The following is an 18,621-nucleotide window of genomic DNA, read 5'->3' as shown; positions in this document are numbered from 1 at the left end:
TGCATAGGGGATTCCAGTTGTTCCAGCATCCTTTACTGACTTTCCTTACTCCCTTTGTCTCTAAAACCTTGTGAAAAATTATTTCCCTATAGTTGCTCAGACCATAGATGCTTGGGTTTCTTACTGGACTCTTGGTTCTATTCCTTTGATCTCTATCCTTCACGAGTACCACACAGTCTTGATTACTGTAGCAATGTATATGATCTTGAATGAGTCACTTGAGGTCTCCCAAAGCCTTTTCTCCATCTGTGACTCATTAGGAAACTAAACAAGAGGATGCATTGAAACACTTAACGTGACATGTAGTAAATATTAGCTGTTTTTATTAAATTTATTATCATCATCATTGCAAAAGGAGGGGGGTCACAGGTTTGTATGCTGGAAGAACTTTGACAAAATTTGAGAATAAAAACTTTTTTCTTAATCCAAACATTTCATTCACTTCATTTCCTCACTGTACGATGTAGTTGAGTACTTTTTCCGCTGAAGGCACTCTGCAGAGTCCCTTCCCGTTACCCAACTCTAGTTCATACCCATATTGGAGAGCATATTTTTCTTTTATAAAGACATTAATTTCATCAAACACATGAATTTTGGGAAAGGTGTCGAGCTTTGCTCAGGAAGCCCCTGCTGTGGCTTCTGTTCCCTGGAGAAGAAGCCTCCGTGACATCATCGAGGACTTCTGAGAGAGAGTTCCCTTTGGAGTAGATGTGTGGGGAGGAAACTGAGAAATACACTGATTTTTCTTTTTTTAGTGGGTGAAAAGAGCATGGTAACATTGACGCCTGCATTAAGGCTTTCAGAAGCTTAATGTCTTACAATGAACACATTATACACCTTGAAATATTTGAATGCTTATGATCAAGACGTGAACACGTAGCCTCCCACGTATGTCCATTGGACATTCATTTATTTATTCGTGAATTTCAGCATTTGTCACTTGACCTCACAGTATTGACTGATTTGCTTTAGTTATCACCTCTGTCCCATCTCCACAGGCAAACAGTGTCTGAAGTGCTTGTTTTCACAGAACACATGTACGTGTATTTTCTCATCCTTATTTAAAGGTTATTTTTTATTGGTTTTTCCGTTGTGAATGGGACATGCTGTGAAGTATGCATGAAAGTAAACTTCTTGACCGAACATCCAGGATTTCGTGACTCTGTCTCGTGTGATGGTTCTGTTTTATATTCTTCTATTGCACTCAGAGGGAGGCCAAGAAACTCATTTTGTACCATACTTCTTAGGCCAGGAACAGTCAAAACTATTTTTTTCTAGTGGCCTTTCCCCTAGTGGACAGCAAGTTGAAGCCTTTGGGAGTTAAAGTTACTTCCCAGGACACAAGTCCAACCCTTCCTCCCACAGCCATTTAAAATAGGTTAAAAATAACCCCCACTTAACGTTTTGTGGCAGGCTATGGCAACTTTATAAAAATTGTATGTTTACATTTCTCCTCTTTTTCGTGTATTAAAACACTGCTTATCACAGATTCCCGGAGAAAGAAATTTATTGCCAAGGTCTGAAAGAAAGTCTCATTCCTCAGGGCATGTAGCAAAGCACAGATGATTTTGAATGTTTGGGGCATCACTGACTTCCATGTGGGAGTGAGCTGTTCAGCCTGTGGGAGTAGTGGTGGTTTATCAAAGGGATTCTGCCTTCTTGAGCTGAGCGAGTCAGTTCAAGGACCCTATTCATGCCTTTATTCTTCACTTGGACCTTCAACAGCTATTCGTTGAGTGCTCTCTGTAGGTCAGGTGCTGTTTTAGGCCTTGGGGATCCATCTGGTGGTGAATAAGACAAGCTCCCTAGTTTTATGGTGCTTACACTTGTAGGAAAGACGTAGGCAAACAAAAAAAAAATATTGCAATATATATATAAAATCACCGTAAGCCAAGACCTTGGAAAATCTTCCACTTTTAGATTTATTTGCCAAATCCTGTTGCCTTTCTTCTCTCATAAACCTTCCAGTTGCTTCTCACCTGCCTCAGCATGCAAACCAATGTCCTAGGATCCTCCTGGAACACCCTACAGACGATTGGGTATTTGTGTACATTGTAAATTGATCACAATAAGTCTGGCTAACATCTGTCTTACTTTTTAACACTAGCTAGTGCTCCCTGGTTGTCTATGGTTAGGGTTCTGTGCTCTCGTATTTATGCTAGTATTTTATTAAAATAAAAGTATTTCGCAAGAAAATAGAAATATGGCTTCCAATAAAAATATTATACCTGGGCTTAGTACCAAGTTCACAGATTTTAGTTTTGCAAGGAAAATCAGGCTTTAAAAAGTGAAGCAACGTTGTAACCAAAACTTTAATCCCACGGATTTTCACAAAACACTACAAATGACTGCATGAAAACTAGTCTGCCAGAAACTGGCAGGACATGGTGTGCTGAATAGTCTCAACTTTTCAAATAAAGAATTTCATGAAGAGCTATGTAATTACATATGTGCTTGTGCTCACTCGTGTCTATCAGTTTGTGACCCCATGGATAACCTGCCACCTGTCCATGGAATTTTCCAGCAAGAATACCTGTGAGAATATAAATGAGTTGCCAGTTTCTATTCCAGGAGATCTTCCTGACCCAGGGATCAAACCTGTGTCTTCTGCATCGCAGGCTGTTTCTTTACCACTGAGCCACCTAGGAAGCCAGTAACTACATATAGCAATTGCATAAAGAGCTTATGACCTAAAGCTTCTTGAAACCTGTCAGATTCTATACCACCTGGGTAACGTCTTTCCAGTGTGAAGACTAGTTGGATTAAAAGAAAACAAACTCTAATTAAGTTATAGAGTGTAGCTTTTATTTTTACCTGCTGACTTGTGTTCACAGCAGCTTTTAAAAACTGCCTGTTCAACCACAGCTGCATCCTATGCCCCAGCTATGGGGAAGAAAGTCAAAAGTCTTAATTCCATGGCAATGAGTTTTAGTCTTCACTTTTGCAGAGAGAGCTCTTTTTTTTGTTAAGTTTTTCATTTGTCTTTATTCCTTATTTCTTGTACTTGCAACATCTTCCACCATTGAGAATTCCTTACCTTCTTGACTGAAGAGTCAAATTCAGTAATAGAGCGTTCTTGGTTAACTATACCTGATTCTACCTCTAAGCCCTCACATACTTTGTCTTTACCATAGTGCTGTTATTTTTCAGTCACTAGACAAATATTTTAGCACGTGCGTGTGCTAAGCATTAGGGCACAAAGATGAAAAAAAAACAAACAAACTCCCTGTCCTTAAGGAACCTCGTGTTGAAGGCTGCCATGTTGCTCTGATATCACTGAGATGGTGCATCGTTTCAGGAAGCCAGGGAGCCAGGGACTGTATCTCTGTCCTTTCCACATTTCTAGTGCGAGCGTGGGTCTGCATGGTTCATGGTGTTGCAGGGAAGGTTGGAAATAAAAGAACCTCCTTGAGAACACACATTCTTGGAAACAGAGTTGGTCAGTGATAATAGCATGTAATAAGGCAGTGTAGAATAAATGGGAAATAAATATTTAATAGTAAAGACCAGTGGCGTCACAGCAGTTTGAAGGAAAGTGGGTGATCTCTGTGGTCTGGAATGGCCAAGGAGAGGCAGGATTCAGGAGGCTGGGCACGGGTATCAGGCTGGAGGGGACAGACTGTGCTGGGTGCGTGGTGTCCTCAAGCTCTTGGGGACCTCAGAGCTCCCTGTCACAGGGAAGTCGTGTAGCCTCGGAAGAGGTCTTCGCATCTTTGTGTCTGCACAACATCCTGCTGTATGGTCATTTCCCAGAACGTGAATGAGGGGCTCCCGAGGGCTGACCTGTAAGATGACAAGGGGGAAAACATGGTGCCGATTATGGAGTCTGTCCCTGGGGGCCCGGAGCCCGGGGGTGAGGCATGGGAATGTGTAAATGAGCTGGAACCTTGCCTTGCCTGGCTGACCAAGGGCTCTCCGCCTTGGTCCTCTGGCACTGAATCTTGCCAGGAGATGGTGGGAGGGGCCGGGGTGTATACGACTTGGTTCTCTCTGTGCCCGGCTGTCTCTCCACTCTTTGGACCGGCAGTAAGTTCCATGTGGCACAACTTGCCCTTGGAAAAATGTTTTCCCATAGTTCCCAAAGAACTATATAAGTAGATGGTTTAGACCTTTGCTAGCACTGCCTTTGTCAAAAACACATCAACTTCAGGAGCATTTTAGAATTTTTAGAGGAAAATCATGAAAATAAGCCTTTGCTCTCTATTGCTTCCTGACTAGGTCTTATTCTCCCAAATACTATCTTAGTTTTCAAAATCACTAATGTGTTAAGGCCAACTATCTTCAATAGGTTACTCCATAGGCTTATTCGTTGAGTCACAGAGGGCCCGGCATCTGTTCTTCATTTATTTTCCTCTTAACTCTTCTTTCTTCCTCTTTTTTTTATTTCTTACTTAGGCTTGTTGAAAGTGGTATTTTTGGTTGAGGTTATTTTAAGGTGGTGTTGAAATAAATCCCGAGTCCGTCCTCTTGTCCAACAGTGCATGTTCTTTTAAGCCTACACATCCAGGGTCATCCTACCAAAATAAATTATATGGGCCCTGTGCAGATCTCTCAAGTGCCTGGCTTTATTTATGAGTTTGGCTGCTGGCATAGCATTTATAGTTTCTCTTGAGCAAAAAATGGGCTCGCTTTTCTTTTCTCTGTCTTTTCCAAGAATTGCTAGCAGTCTCATTTCTTAAGTAGCTATGGGTCTGTGTCACTAACTATTTTAGGTTTATTATCTCCCCTCAGGGAATTTTTAAAATTTAGTTGCACGTCCATCAAATCAACTGTTGTAACAATTGTATAGGTAGATGGAACTCAACATCCTGCCCATTTATAGGCATTCAGGGCTATCCGAAAGTGCCAAGATATTTCCTTTACCTTGACCTAAGCTGGATGAAAACATACTTTTCTTTTTTCAATTAAAATTTTAAAAATTAAAAAATAAATTGTAGGCTGTGCCCCATGGCTTGCAGGATCTCAGTCCTCTGGCTGGGGATTGAACCCAGGCCATGGTAGTGAAAGCACTGTGTCCTAACCCCTAGACCACCAGAGGAATTGCCAAAACATCCTTTTCTATATAGGAAAGTTGACTGGCTTTTTTTCTTCTTTTAATAGTAAATTTTGCACAACTTATGTCTTTTCAAAGTATAGCCTTATTTATTGGAATTATTTGATGATTTGTAGGTGGCTTAAAAAAATCTGTAGAAGTATGTGTGTCAAGTACCCTATTTCTCGTGTGAATAAAGGTCTTACATTTTTCCAGCAAATTGAGGAAATCTGTAGATTCTTCATTTTTAAAGTTGACACACTAAACATCCTTCTAACATGCATATGATTTGGGATCTTTATTTTCAGTGTCCTTTTGTGCAGCTAGCATGACAGAATATTATGGATAAACCCATTCATTCTTTTACTTTTGAGAATGAGATCAAGGTTACTGGGATGAACTTCTCTACCCATATCTACCCGTGGGATCTTAAGTCCTTGGATTATGAGTCTGTTTGAAATTGGGTTTTAGTCTTTCCAAATCTGAACCCTCCTGCTTCAGTTAACCTGCCTGAAACTGGCTCTGTCCAGGGAGATGCTGGTGCTTGAGGAGGTAAGATTGAAGAGGCGAGCTCCATAGGCTAGGAGATGCTGGTGGAGGCAGAAGCATGGGGTTTCCCAAGCGCGGATTCTGGTAGCTCAGGATCTCTTTGGAGAATAATCAGTGGCATCTGTTACATGATACTGGAGGTGGTTTGGGGCATTAAAAAAGGAGCCTGCTGAAAAGATAAGGTGGGGCCAGTCTGTGAAAGGCCCTGATCAGTAGCACTGGGAACTGGGGGAGCTTTAAATAGGGAGTGATGCGCAGAGGTGTGAGGAAAGATGACAGGCTGGGGACAGCTCTGCCTGTTCCCCGGGCATTCTCCCAGGCTCACTGAGGGCCTGGCCAGCGCTGCGGACCGTCCCTGCGTTCTTCTGTGGCTCAGGTCCGGCCTCTCACCATGTCATTCCTGTGACCACTCTGGCTGGCTTAAGGAGAAGCCTGGAGACTCGGGCTGTGGGGGAGCATGCACTGAGGTTGGGCTTCTGAGCCCAGAGCCAGCAGAGAGGGAGGGGCCCTGTTGAGAAATGTGGGGACGTGGGGGGTGCTGGGGGCTCTGAAGCCCTGGCCAGCCTGATGGGTATGGATAAATGCTTCCTTAAAAATCCCTTTTGGCTGAAGCCATATGAAGTTGAGATTTCTGTCTCTTGCTATGTAGAAAGTCCTGGCAGACAGAGGTGGAGTCAGATAATCTGTGGGCAGTGTTGCTAATTAGGAGCCTCTGGATAACTCATTGGTCTGGGTCCCTGGCACAGACTAGATACTCAACAAATTAATAACATGAATTAATAAATTAGTGAAATTAACAGGGCTTCAACTGATGGGTGGCAGCCCGTTTCAGGGATTTTTAACAAAGGCCTTACTTTATATTTTATCTTGACTGTATTGACAACGTTTTAGCAAATAACTTGGCTTCATAGCTAAGTTCATAGCCAGGCTTCATACATTTTTAAGAGACTTAATTTTTCAGACAGCCTGAAAATAAGATTATTTTCATGCATTCTGAATATGTGTTTCCCGCCAGCATCTCTCTCAGTGTTATGTCAAGGATATTTTATAAGTTTTATGAAGGGCAGAATGTCTAAGTATTTCTTCTGGTTACATGCCATGTATTTTCTTGGATTGGGCTTTGTGATTCTTGCCTTTCCCTCAGTTCTTCTCCAATATCTGACCTCTGAATAAAATGGTCCTGGGAAAAGACTTTCATTGGTTTTATAGTTTTAAACAGATTAAATCAGACTTCTGGGAGAAGGTTTGGTGTTTCTGATTTTTCTACCCAATGGCTCGAGTAGAAAACTCCTGAAGCTTCGTGACTACCCCCTTTTATGTGTTCAATCAACTTTATATAACTTAGGAGAAATGTGTATCTCTTAATTTTTTCAATTAAAAAATTTTTTGCAAGCAAGTTTATTATGTAACACTTTACCATGTGATTTTTCCAGTTTTATTGAGATGTAATTGACACAGAACATTGTATTAGTTTAAGGCCTGTAATATAATGATTTGATAGATGTATATATTACAGAAGGCTTCCTAGGCAGCTCAGTGGTAAAGAATCTGCCTGCCAATGCAGGAGACACAAGAGATGTGGATGATCCGTGGGTTGCGAAGATCCTTTGCAGAAGGAAATAACAACCCACTCCAATGTTCTTGCCTGGAAAATTCCATGGGCAGAGGAGCCTGACTGGCTATAGTCCATGAGGTTGCAAAGAGTCAGACACGACTGAACATACATACACATACTATATATTATAAAATGATTACCATAGTGTTCGTTAACATTCATCATCTCAAAGGAGTTAACAATTTATTTCTTGTGATGAGAACTTTTAAGATCTGCTCTCTTAGCAACTTTCAAATATACAATACAGGATTGAAAGTACTTCTTTTTAAATGAGAGAAATCAAATGCTTCCCCCCCCATTATAAGAGATTATAACAATTCCAAATAGTCTGCAGACTTCTGTGTTTCTCTACTTTTTCTTTGTCTATGTCAAAATTTTTTGCAACTACTACTGAGTAGCCCACCTTTCTTGCAAACTCTGTTATCACTGCAGTTAAAAGGGAGAATGGGGTCACAGACATGAGGTGAGCATTCAGTGGGAGTGGAAATGAAATCTCTAAAGTCTCTGTTATGGATTTGTTTGTCAGTAGTTACTGTTCGTTCCTAACTATAGAGATGGATGCTTCTCTTTCTTTCCCTCGCATGCAGTTCCTCACCGGTGGAATCATTCATTGTCCAGGAGCTCTGGGTTCAAGCTTGAACCATCCTACTTAGCACCACAAGGACACCTACTGTAAATGAAACCTTTCTAGAGTTAACACGTGGCTGGTGAGCAGAAGTGCAACTTGATTTCTGACGTGGTTCTCCTGCTTTTGCAGGAGGTCATGGCACCTTCTGATGTGAAGGTGCACCTGTCATGACTCTGGCCAGCTGGTCCTGGGACCCCCTAGGAGCCAGGCTCTCCTGGCTGCCTTGGTACCATGTGGGATGCATCCCTCCAGGCCAGTGAAATGGACAGACAGGGGGTTAACATGGCCATTGTAATGTGAAGCTTTACACTGAATGATCAGTGCTTTAGCTTTGGCCAGAACTGTTTACTTGTTCACTGTATCAACTCGCTCATGGAAAATGGAGGCTGGGCCATTGAGCCATTAATTTACAATGTTAGGCCTGGACTGAAGCGGTAAAGTGTGGGAGACCTAGGGAAATGGATGTGGGAGTCAGACACTTCTGGTCTGAAATCTGTCTCTCCCACTTTCTAGCTGCAAGGCCTTGGGCAGTGGATTTACAGGCTACACTAGTATCATTTGTTCAATGGGATCACTGCTTCTCCCTTTCAGCCAGGCTTAGAAACACTGTGCGGACAACACTTAGTACATACCTGACACTCAGTAGCTGTTCACGAAATGCTTGTCAGTGCTTCTGTTCTTATTGTCCTTTCTTCTGCCCCTGCTGCTCAAGGGAGAGGCTGAGAGGGAGCTTCCTCAATTGTGCTTTCTTCTTGACCTTCAGCATTTCTGGAAACTTAGTCCTGGATCATCCGGTTGTGAGTGTCGGCAGTTTGTGAGGGAGGGGTGGTATCTGCTTGAAGCCAGAATAGCCTCTGCACCCAAGACTGTGAATACCCAGGGTGGGGTCCATCCTTGGGGGCTTCTGTCCCAGCCGTGGGACCCTCGCCACCCTCTCCTAATTCCGGGGTAAAAGACTATACAGTGAGATGGACCTGCAGTGGCTATGGGGCACTTTATTTTAAATTTTTAAAAGATTTTAATTGGAGGATAATTGCTTTACAACGTTGTGTTGTTTCTGCTGTACAACAGCATGAATCAGCTATATATATACATATATCCCCTCCCTCTTGAGCCTCCCTCCCACACCCCTCCTTCCACCCCACTCCTCTAGGTCATCAGAGCACTGAGCTGAGCTCCCTGTGTGGTACACCAGCTTCCGACTAGCTGTCTGTTTTACACATGGTAGTGTATCTATGTTAGTGCTGCCCTCTCAATTTGTCCCACCCTCTCCTTCCGCCATGGGGCACTTTTAAACAGCAGTATTGAGGCACATTTTTATGTCACACATCCCCACATTTTGTGGCTCATATGACATGTTGTGCTCCAAAAGGAGAGCATTTTAGAAAAAATGGATTCCGTGTGCCCTTCTCGGTTCTCATCATTGCAAAGGTCTTGAGTTTGGTTTGTGCATAAGCACTGAGCCATGTCCTGGCCGGTAGAGTGGGAAGTTGATGGATGGGTTTTAAGAAGCCAGGTTGGTCTATGTGCCGTGTAGCTCGAGTATCACCATGAAAGATTGTTTAAAAAAAAAAAAAAACTGGATGGCTAGATAGATTGCAAAATATCATGTTTCAAAAATCAGGTTGGCGTTCTAATGTAAACATACTTTTTACATAATTGTTTCATTTTTATCTGAAAGAATTTTATGAGCGCTAAGATGATGTATCATACTTAAAAAAAGAAAAGATGTATTATTTCGCGAAAGGCAACCAGGAGACTTTCTTTTAAACACTGTAGTAAGAGACTTCATGAATTCAAACAACACTTAATTATCAAAGGTAGAAGTCATCCGGGAAGCATTACCAAGTCCTTGGGGGTCTCAGGCAGCTGTGTCCAGACTCCAAAGACTTTAGGAGGAAAGAGGAGAAGATATCAGGTTGGATGGGAGCCTGGAGGAAAGAGGAGAAGATATCAGGTTGGATGGGAGCCTGGAGACCGAGAAGAGCTGGGTGTGGCCGGCGGCCCCACCCCTGGACTAGTGGGGAGGATGCTCATCTCTCTCCTTTGGGCCCCAGACACTCGGCTTCAGTGCAGCCTCTGGTCCAGTTTCAGAGACTGTTGTAGCATCTGTCATGGCTGAAGCTGGTGCTTCCCTTCCTGGGGAAATCTCAAGAGTTTTGTTGGCCAGCCACAGTCCTGAGGGGCTGAATTTCTTGAGATGTAATATTGAGTCATTATTGTGTAGATTCAACCATCTCATCCTCTGCCGTCCCCTTCTCCTCCTGCCCTCAGTCTTTCCCAGCATCAGGGTCTCTTCCAGTGAGTCAGTGGGATGGCATCACCGACTCCACGGACATGAGTTTGAGCAAACACCGGGAGATGGTGAAGGACAGGGAAGCCTGGTGTGCTGCACATGGGGTCACAAAGAGTCGGACACGACTGAGCGACTGAACAACCACAACCTCGTGTGTGTGCACAGCTGCGGTTTTGTGTGCTTTCTAGCATCTCTCTGCCGCACCTCAGACAGAGTTCGAGGGCAGCCTGAGTGGGAAAAGGCATTAAACAGCCGTAGGTCCTTTGCTGGAGTCAGAACCGGAGGGAGTCGCTCAGCTGCCTGAGCCCAGCGGATCCCTTTCAGAACCAAAACCAGAGTCCAGGCCTCCACGACTTCCAAATACTTCACTTTCCACATTGCCAGAGTTAGAAAATGTCATGATACCAAATTTAGCACGACAAAGTATTTCTCTAGTTGCTTTTCTTAGATTAGAACATAAACTTGTCTTCGGTTTTGGCCGCTGCAGACACGTTGGTTTCTCCCTGGTCGGCAGCGTCTGGATCTCTTCCCTCCAGTGACTGGCAGAGGCCCTCAGCCTGCTTTATACGGTATTGAGCACTGGGGCTTTGGCCCAAGCCAGACCTGTGGCCGGTGCCTTTCGTTTTCCTTGGTTTCAACAAAAGGTAACCCTGCTCTGCACTTCAGACTCCCTGGCCTCCAGGGCAGCTTTTCTTTCCCAGATAGAGATGATTATAGAACCTCAAAACGTTCAGTAGTCGAGCATTCGACCTGCAGGTTAGAAAGTAAGGACTTCCATTTAGATTGAAATTAGAAGGTGGTGTGATGGAGCATGGTTGAGGAGAGGCTCTGCCTGCCCGTGATCGATGGGGAAGAACCAGCCGCACGTGTGTCCTGATTCAGGCCCAGCAGTGCCGTGGTGGGACCTGGTGTTCTCACTGAGGCTTTTCAGCCTTCGCCTAGAAAAGTTTATGAAATCTTTCTCCACCCCTCCATCTAAATCCAGCAGGGCAGGGATGGGAATGACAAGGCTGTTAAATTGGGGCACAGCCTTTTCCATTGAGGCTGTAAGATTCTTCAGCACAAAGACTCCATCCTGTTCAGTCCCTGTTCTTCTTTCCGGAACCTAACACCATCCCACACGAAGGCATTCTGTTGAGTGGGATCGGATGCTTGCTGCTGTTCTTTCTTTTGGTCGTGAGAATCCTAAACATCTGCCTGTGCCAACATTTGGGTTTCCGTATCCCATTTTCAGGCTTTCTTTGGGTTAATCTCGAAGAGGATGAGAGGGTTGGATGGCCTCACTGACTCGGTGGACATGCGTTTGAGCAAACTCCAGGAGACAGTGAAGGACAGAGAAGCCTAGCGTACTGCCATCCATGGAGTTGCAAAGAGTCGGACACGACTTAGCGACTGAACAACCCCCCACCACAAAGGAGAATGTTCTGATGGTGGTTTGTGAATATAGCTTTGCAGTATAATTTTGTCTTAAGGTGTCCTATTTTCAAATACCAATTTCAAGCAGAAAGCTACTTAAAATAATTGTTAGCCGATTATCCTAAACATATTAATATTGAGTGGTCAGGCTCCCCTCTCTGGCTACTGCCCGCACTTCCGCAAAGAGTTGAGCCTCTCCTTTCTCAGCTCTGGTGCCTTCACTCCTGCAGCCATTGAGTTACGGCTTCTGATCCCAGGGCTCCCACCACCCCTCCTGCATCTTCTGTGTCGCTGAATCCAGTGGGCAGTTTCCAGTTCTTGCTTTACTTGATCTGGTGGCAGCTTTTCGCATACACACTCTCTGTCTCCAACCACTCCCTCTGCACACGCCCCCCTAGTAGCATGCGCTCTGATTTTCCTCCTCACTGGCCGTTCCACCCCAGTTTGCTTCTCCGATTCCTTCTTCTCCATCAGACCTTTCACTCTTGCATGTCCTCACATCTCTCCCCTTCTCACTCTCCATGCTCTCCCAAGGTAACCTTTCAGTCCTGTGGTTTCAAATATCATTTGTACACTGGTGACCGAAAACTAAACTGCATTTCAGCAAATCTAAGGCACACGTGATGTAAGAGGCACCGACATTTTATGTAAAGGAAAAAAAAAAAAACGCTGCCAATGAAATGCCACAGTGTCTTCTTACCATATTAATCTTAAGATGCATTCTGCTTTCAGAAATGTCAGAATGTGAAAAATGTACACCCAATAGTTAATGATATAATGGGATATATCACGTTGATATACTGATATAAGGTGATGTTACATAATGATATAATATCTTTTGTGTAGTTGAACTGCCATTTGCAGAGCACAGATACCTAGTGTGTCTTGAGCATGATGTTCCCAGGAGCATGCAAATGAATTGCGATAACTTTGTCTTATGGAAAGCTGGTAGTTTCTTAAAGGTCATTATTTCTCCAAGTATGAAAGAGGCCTTTTTACCATACAGTTTATTTATATGCATAGATGAGGTAGACGTGAGTTAGCCGAGCAGTGAGGCACAGTTATGGAGCCATTGGGTTTTCAGAATGGCATCAGCACAATGGAGGTATATTTCACTTGGTCTAGAATTGACTGACTCTAGCATCACGGTCAAGAATGTTCTGGCTGTCTTAGTGTAAACCGTGCAGTGATCCCTGAGCAGTGCTGTCCGTCTTCACAGAATTTCTCAGGCAACGGAATTTTAATTTTTATTACTCATTTCTTCTTATTACATCATTGGGAAATCATGCTAGTGGTGTTTCCCTCATCTTTTTTTTTTTTTAATTTCCTCCTTCTACTTCAGAATTACTTTTGACAGCTGTGAGACCTGTGAGAACGATGGCTATATCTTGAAATGTAATTTTCCTGCAGCAGCATCCAAAATTAACAAAAAGACATGGAAAAATCTCATTAAGCGTTCTAATCTACCACCATCTGTGAACCTTGTTCTGTTCCACTGAGAGTTTTCTAAAAATAATTTAAGTGGTATGTCTTTACTTCTATAGGGAGAATGATTCATACTAGATGCTTTGACTTCAAAATATTATCTTATGGTCAGTATGGTTACCCTATAAAGTTTTGTTTCATGGGTTCTAAGTGCAGAAAAAATTATTTATGTTCCATTTTTTGATATTGTTAATTGGTATAACACCCTCTGATTTGTTGTTTGTTTTAGTTGCTCAGTCTGTTCTGACCCTTTTGAGACCCCATGGACTGTAGCCCACCAGGCTCCTCTGTTCCCGAGATTTCCCAGGCAAGAATACTGGAGTGGGTTGCCATTTCCTTCTCCAGGGATCTTCCCAATCCAGGAATCAAACCCATGTCTCCTGCATTGGCAGGCTGATTCTTTACCATTGAGCCACCATGAAAGCTCATATCACTGCTGGACCTCTGGTTCATTTAGCTAGGCACATTTCAATGTGCAACTGAGTTTTTTCCCCCATAGAAATGTCCTACTATATTTCCTTGCTCTTCTCCTCCTACTGTCTCTTCCATGGTATCTTTCTCATAGGCAGTTCAAGGTAGAATATTTAAAGACAAAAGTTTAAATACCATAATCCAGTCACATGGGAATTGACAAATATTTCCTTTAAAAACTCTCGGGTCAGAGAAGAAATACAGACTGTAGTTATAAACTACCTAGAAAATAAGAAGAATGATAATATTACAAACAAAACTCATAAGATGCTTGCCAAAGATTTGCTTGAAGGAAAATGATTGGACTTAAGGCTTGTTATTAACCAAAAAGAATCAAAATTAATGAGCTATCAAACCTGAGGATTTAAAAATGAACAAAGGAAAACCACATAATATACTCAAAAAAGCATGTTAAAATATTTATTAACAAACACAAGAATCAATGAATGATGTGAAGAGAAAAAAGTTAACTTCATAAATCCAAGACCTGTTACTTGGAAGAAAAACCTCTGCATATCTAATTACAAAAATGGCACCCCTCTCCAGTACTCTTGCCTGGAAAATCCCATGGACGGAGGAGCCTGGTAGGCTACAGTCCATGGGGTCACTAGGAGTCGGACACGACTGAGCGACTTCACTTTCACTTTTTCCTTTCATGCACTGGAGAAGGAAATGGCAACCCACTCCAGTATTCTTGCCTGGAGAATCCCAGGGATGGAGGAGCCTGGTGGGCTGCCTTCTATAGGGTCGCACAGAGTCGGACACGACTGAAGCGACTTAGCAGCAGCAAGAACCTAGTATATAATATCAGGAATGAGAGAAAGGTTGAGGAGAGAGGGATTTGCCCACAGACAAAAATGAAAAGATTATAAGAAATTGAAAATTAGCAGTAAGAAGATAATTTGAAAAAAATGGATGTCAAAATGAGATTTAGTAAAAAAAAAAAAAAAAGTGTAGAAAACGTTGAATGGATCTATAACTGAAGAAAAAATTGGAAGAATTATTAAAGACTTGTTTCTGTATTAAGAAGTGCCTGTATTTGTTTTAAATACTAAATAATTTGTATGTTGAAAGCTTCCTAATTAATGTAATCATAACTGATTTCACCTGATAAAAGTGGCACAAATAGGCTAATGTAGACCAATATTTCTTAAAAGCATAGATGCAGAAAAACCAAAAAGGAAAACAAAAATAAAACAATTATAGCAGATAAAATATAAGGAATATTAAAAGATAAATACATGGATTCCAAGTTGGCCATATACCAAGAATCCAAGACTTAAGGGTTAAGAAAGTCCATTACTATTGATAGCATCAGACTAAACAAAGCAAATATTCCTCCAGGACACTGATGTTCATTTCTAATTTTCAAAAATCAGCACTCATTAAACTAGGAACAGGTCACTTCCATGATGTGCTATATTTTTTTAAAAAATCAACATCAAATTCAGTGGTGAAATATAGAAAGTGTTTTCATTAAAAACAGATGTGCACATGAAAAGATGAGAAAATGCAAGTAAAAAAATCACAAAATACCATCTCATACCTACTCGGATGGCTATGATCAAAAAAAGATTATAACAAGTGTTGGCAAAGACACAGAGAAGTCAGAACCCTTATGGAGTGGTGGTGGGAGTGTAAAATGATACAGCCACTTTGGATTTGGAAAATAGTCTGGGAATTCTGCAAAAGGTTAAACAAAGTGTTACCATATGACCTGGCACAATTCCATTCCTAGGTATATATACACCCAAGAGAAATGAAAACTTGTCCTCATAAAAACTTGCATGAGAAAAAAACTTGTATAAGAATGCTCATAGCAGCATTATTAATAATAACCAAAAAGTAGAAACAGCCCTAATGTCCATCAGCTGACAAATAAATAAAATGTGGTATATACATGCAATGGAACGTGTTTGGGGCAGTAAAAATAAATGAAGTACTGACATATTCTACAAATGGATGAACTTTGATTGAAACATGGATTGAAAACATGATGCTAAGTGAAATGAACCAGTCACGGAGTACAACATACTGATTTGAGAGATGAGGATTGAGCCAGTGTCTATCTGTAGATGGTTAATTCTTGGCAGTAGTAAGTAGCATTGCTAAGCCCCGCTGTCATTGCTGGAATGTTCTCTGGGTGTTTGAGGTGGCTGCCTTATTGGGGTTGTCGTTGTGTGGGTTTTCATTTGCCCTGTAGACACTCTCTTGTCATTTCCTTTACGTTTCATATTGGAATGATCCTGCTGCACGTATTCTTGGAATTGCTCTATATTTCAGAGGTGTGTGCTTGGTAAAAAGTGTTTGCAGAAGTCTTATCTGACAGTTTCAATTGTAGTTCAGGGGTGAGAATTCTATTTAGTAGAAAGATTTTATTATAAATATTAGCATCTTCGTTTGGTAAATTTTCTTGGGGAGCATACAGAACATTCCTGTGATACTTTTTGCTCCTGTATGTGTGGTTGTATTCCTGCTAGTTTATATGGGAGCAGACAACCTTAGGGCCACTTCCGCAACTGAGAAATGCATAGGAAAATAACACTGTTTCCTTTTTAATAGAATGCAGTTCATATATAGTTAACATGTAGACAAAGAACTTGCATGTGTTTACTTCCTGCCTTAAATTAGAATTATATAATTAAAGTGAAAACACTGACCTCTTTAAAACTCAGGATATTCCTAAAAAATAGGGTATGGGAATCTTTCGTGGTATGTTTAAGGTTGCATTTAAGGAATTGGTGAATTTGTATCTTTTGATATACAGACCTTTGTGAGATCTAATTAGCTTAAGGGGGCAAGTTTTTGTCTTTTGTTTTTGGAAGGATCTTATTCAAAATCATATTTAGATTAAGCATGAGATTACCTGCTGACTGTTGTTTGTGACTAGCTCTTTTGCTTTACAATAACCCTGTCAAATTGATTTTCCCTAGGTTGAAAATGTCCGCTTGGTAGATCGAATATCTTCTAAAAAAGCAGCCCTCGGTACTTTGTATTTGACCGCCACTCACGTCATATTTGTGGAAACTGCACCTGACACCAGGAAAGAAACATGGGTATGCAGTCCTTGTTTTTGGCTTTTTGTGTTTTCCATTGTTTGAAGTAACAAGTTTTGACTCTGTTTTGTCTTTTCTCAAGGTGAGGCGGGTGGGACTTGGGCGGCGGGGGGGGGGGGGGGGGGGGTTGGGTGTTCAGAGGACTCTTTTTGGAATGTGAGCACTGCCTTTTTTGGTAAAGGGTCATGTCCACTCGATCTGTTTACTCACTTTAAATACTGATGATTTGAACATCATCAAAGAGAGACAGAGGAATAGCCAGAGGTCTAAGTGCTTCGTGTCACAGCTGACAAGTAGAGATTCAGTAATGTTCCTGTACCAGATACAGCGTTTACACAATGATTTGCAATCCACTTCATTTGTAACATCCTGTGGTGCAGGCCATTTAGTCATTATGTTGGCTACAATTTTCTCATAATTTAAAAAAGAAAAAGTCTAGGGAAGACTCCTGTTATCAGGTATTTCTGCTACGTAATAATGAGACCATTAGAAGGTCCTTATTTTTAAGAGAGCTGCTCAACCATGGCATTAGGACCGGAACCAGAATCTGTGGATTGTAGATTCTGCCTTTTCTGTAGACTTGATCTTTGCAGCAGAAGGTGGCCCACCCTACTTAGTGGAGAGGAATTTAAAGAATGAAGCGTTGCCACTGAGGACTCAGCAGAGACCCTCCTGAAAGCCAGAGCACTTCAGCATGGTTTCCTTTCAAATAAATCTCTTCTGCAGCCTTCCTGACCACCAACAGCTTAGAAAACAACCATCTCAAGTTGCTGTTGAACTCGAGCATTCCATGTGGAATTAAGGAGCATGGTGGCACCTCCCAGCGGAACCGTCTCTAACTTTTGTTGATTGCAAGGTTTATTTTACTAACTTCTCATGACCTTATTTAATTTTAGCTACCCAGTACATTTCAACCTTTGACGACCCAAATGTTCCCTTACCTGGAGCTGTGCAGAATTCTAGACTGAAGGGTTTGCTTCGTATAATGAGCTTGACTATCAGAAAGCCTGGCACTGAAAAATAAAATGATGAATTCAGACAGCTGGTTCTTGCCCCCAAACATACCAGTTCTTGTCAACTGAGTGCAAGCCAGCTGAAGGTCAAGGGTGTTTCTTGTCTCTATGTGTGGCTCAGAGACTGTTATCAAATCACAAGGCTTTGTGCCCAATGCACAGTGAGGCCCATCAATACTAAAACACTAGCTTTTGGAACAGAGAAAGGTTTATTACAGGTTTATACAAGGAGACGGGTGGCTCATGCCCTAAGAACCCCAAAGTTACTGAAAGCTTTCAACAAGCCCCTTTAAAAGCAAAAGGTGAGGGTTGGGCATGGTTAGTTGTTGCAGACTTCTTGGGGTCAGATCCCTTGCTCTTGAGGTCAGGTCATGGTCAGGTAACCATGTTCCTATAAATCTCTACCAAACGAAAGTTATTCTCCATCCTGACAAGAAAGGGCAAGGTCCCAGGGCACAACTCTCACCCTCCAAGGTCTCATTCCTGGCTAAGAGAAGGCCAGAGCTCAGCTGGCAGCTCCATCAGGGCCAGGCACCTAATCCAGCTGCCCCTCGGTCTCCTCCAGCCGCCCAAATGAGGGGAGACCAGGTCTCACAGACTGTGATCCAGACAGACGGCCACTGGTAGTGGGTCACAGAGACAGGGGTGGGGGAGAGGTTCACCGCTCCTCAAGGCCTGGACCATGGCTAGTGGAGGGCCTTAGAGTTCTGGAGCCCCGCAGGACGTCGTCCCCAGTCTGTTCCCCAGGCCCCTCGGCTCACCCACTGGCTCAAGGCTGGGTGAGCTGGAGGGCCTCCAGGAGAAGGCCTGACTCTGCCTCTTACCTCACTCTCCACCTGACAACCACCTCACCGCCGACCCTTGAGCTGAATCACTTCCCCAGTAGTCTCTCAATGTCAGTTACCAGTGGGCTGTGCCCTTTGCAGCACTGACCAATAGCTGAGCAGGACAACTCATTGACAACCAACCAATGGCTGAGCCAGACCTGTTGCCTAGTAACAGGGTGCAGGAATAAGGAGGCCCAGCAATGGCTACCTGCTAAGAGCTATGCTCACCTTGG

The 18,621-nt window shown here is 42.6% G+C and overlaps 1 protein-coding gene and 2 long non-coding RNA genes across 6 annotated transcripts in view; 1 reads left to right on the top strand and 2 right to left on the bottom strand.

Moving 5' to 3' along the window:
- The window catches only part of MTMR7 (myotubularin related protein 7), a 155,384-nt gene that overhangs the window by 77,167 nt on the left and 59,596 nt on the right, over positions 1–18,621 (top strand). For 3 of the 4 annotated variants that reach the window (XM_081521626.1, XM_081521625.1, XM_081521623.1), the window contains one exon: positions 16,426–16,548. Coding sequence is in view for 2 of the 4 variants with exons in the window: in XM_081521625.1 (XP_081377751.1) it covers positions 16,426–16,548 (123 nt within the window). In the remaining 2 variants the exon portion in view is untranslated. Of the gene's footprint in view, positions 1–16,425; positions 16,549–17,274; positions 17,405–18,621 lie in introns of all 4 variants that reach the window. The other variant, XM_081521627.1, reaches the window with a different exon arrangement.
- LOC145518078 (uncharacterized) lies at positions 9,419–18,476 on the bottom strand. The gene is made up of 3 exons (XR_014062580.1): positions 18,386–18,476; positions 17,490–17,561; positions 9,419–9,755 (listed from the first exon to the last, which is right to left on the bottom strand). It is a non-coding gene; the product is annotated as an uncharacterized LOC145518078 (long non-coding RNA).
- LOC145518084 (uncharacterized) lies at positions 12,794–15,814 on the bottom strand. Its single transcript, XR_014062586.1, has 2 exons — positions 14,275–15,814; positions 12,794–13,288 (listed from the first exon to the last, which is right to left on the bottom strand). It is a non-coding gene; the product is annotated as an uncharacterized LOC145518084 (long non-coding RNA).

This window comes from Giraffa tippelskirchi, chromosome 8 (genome assembly GCF_054371585.1).
Source record: "Giraffa tippelskirchi isolate mGirTip1 chromosome 8, T2T-mGirTip1v1.2.pri, whole genome shotgun sequence".
Classification (NCBI taxonomy): Eukaryota; Metazoa; Chordata; class Mammalia; order Artiodactyla; family Giraffidae; genus Giraffa; species Giraffa tippelskirchi.
This window is presented reverse-complemented; position numbering and strand designations above follow the sequence as displayed.